At 53.5% G+C, this 929-nt stretch overlaps 1 protein-coding gene across 1 annotated transcript; it reads left to right on the forward strand.

The window, feature by feature from the left end:
* The first annotated feature begins 301 nt into the window (after window positions 1-301).
* LOC124124561 (leucine-rich repeat extensin-like protein 3) lies at window positions 302-772 on the forward strand. The gene has a single exon (XM_046487758.2). The coding sequence runs from the start codon at window positions 302-304 to the stop codon at window positions 770-772; it is 471 nt and encodes a 156-aa protein (XP_046343714.2).
* Window positions 773-929: the final 157 nt, after the last annotated feature.

Raw genomic sequence — 929 nt, forward strand, 5'->3', positions numbered from 1 at the left:
CTAAAAGTAGTGGTCCCTTCGAGTTCGTTATAACCATAGTTTACTGTAATATGAAACAACACATACGTGCACGAATATCTTCTTTGTTTTCATAACGCTGTAGAATAGCTCGTTTGACCATCTCTGCTGAAGAGATTTAATTCAACATTTGTACAACACATATTTTCTAAGATGTACATGTAACAGAAATCAAACAAAAGTCTTCGAAGACCTAAAGAGTCTATTTAGATCAATGACAATCGCGTTTTTGATAAGGTGTACATGTATAGTATCTCGTTGACAAAGGGAAAACCTAGAAACTATGGCAAGACTAGGGCATCCATGTAATCGCAACCATCAGAAATTGACCACCGACCCCCTCTGTCAACCTCTTCCTGGTGCCACCGACCCCCTCTGTAAACTTCTCCCTGCTGCCACCGACCCCCTCTCTCAACTCCTCCCTGGTGCCATCGACTCCCTCTGCCAACTCCTCCCTGGTGCCACGACCCCCTCTGTCAACTTCTCCCTAGCGCCACCGACCCCCTCTACCAACTTCTCCCTGGTGCCACCGACCCCCTCTGTCAACTCCTCCCTGGTGCCACCGACCCCCTCTGTCAACCTCTCCCTGGTGCCACGGACCCCCTCTGTCAACTTCTCCCTGGTGCCACCGACCCCCTCTGTCAACTCCTCTCTGGTGCCACCGACCCCCTCTGTCAACTTCTCCCTGGTGCCACCGACCCCCTCTGCCAACTTCTCCCTGGTGCCACCGACCCCTCTGCCAACTTCTCCATGATGCCATCGACCCCCTCTGCCAACTCCTCCCTGGTGCCACCGCCCCCCTCTGTCAACTCCTCCCTGGTGCCACCGACCCCTCTGCCAACTTCTCCATGATGCCACCGACCCCCTCTGTCAACTCCTCCCTGGTGCCACCGACCCCTCTGCCAACTTCT

This window comes from Haliotis rufescens, unplaced genomic scaffold (genome assembly GCF_023055435.1).
Source record: "Haliotis rufescens isolate VD_foot unplaced genomic scaffold, xgHalRufe1.0.p SCAF_311, whole genome shotgun sequence".
NCBI classification, from domain to species: Eukaryota; Metazoa; Mollusca; class Gastropoda; order Lepetellida; family Haliotidae; genus Haliotis; species Haliotis rufescens.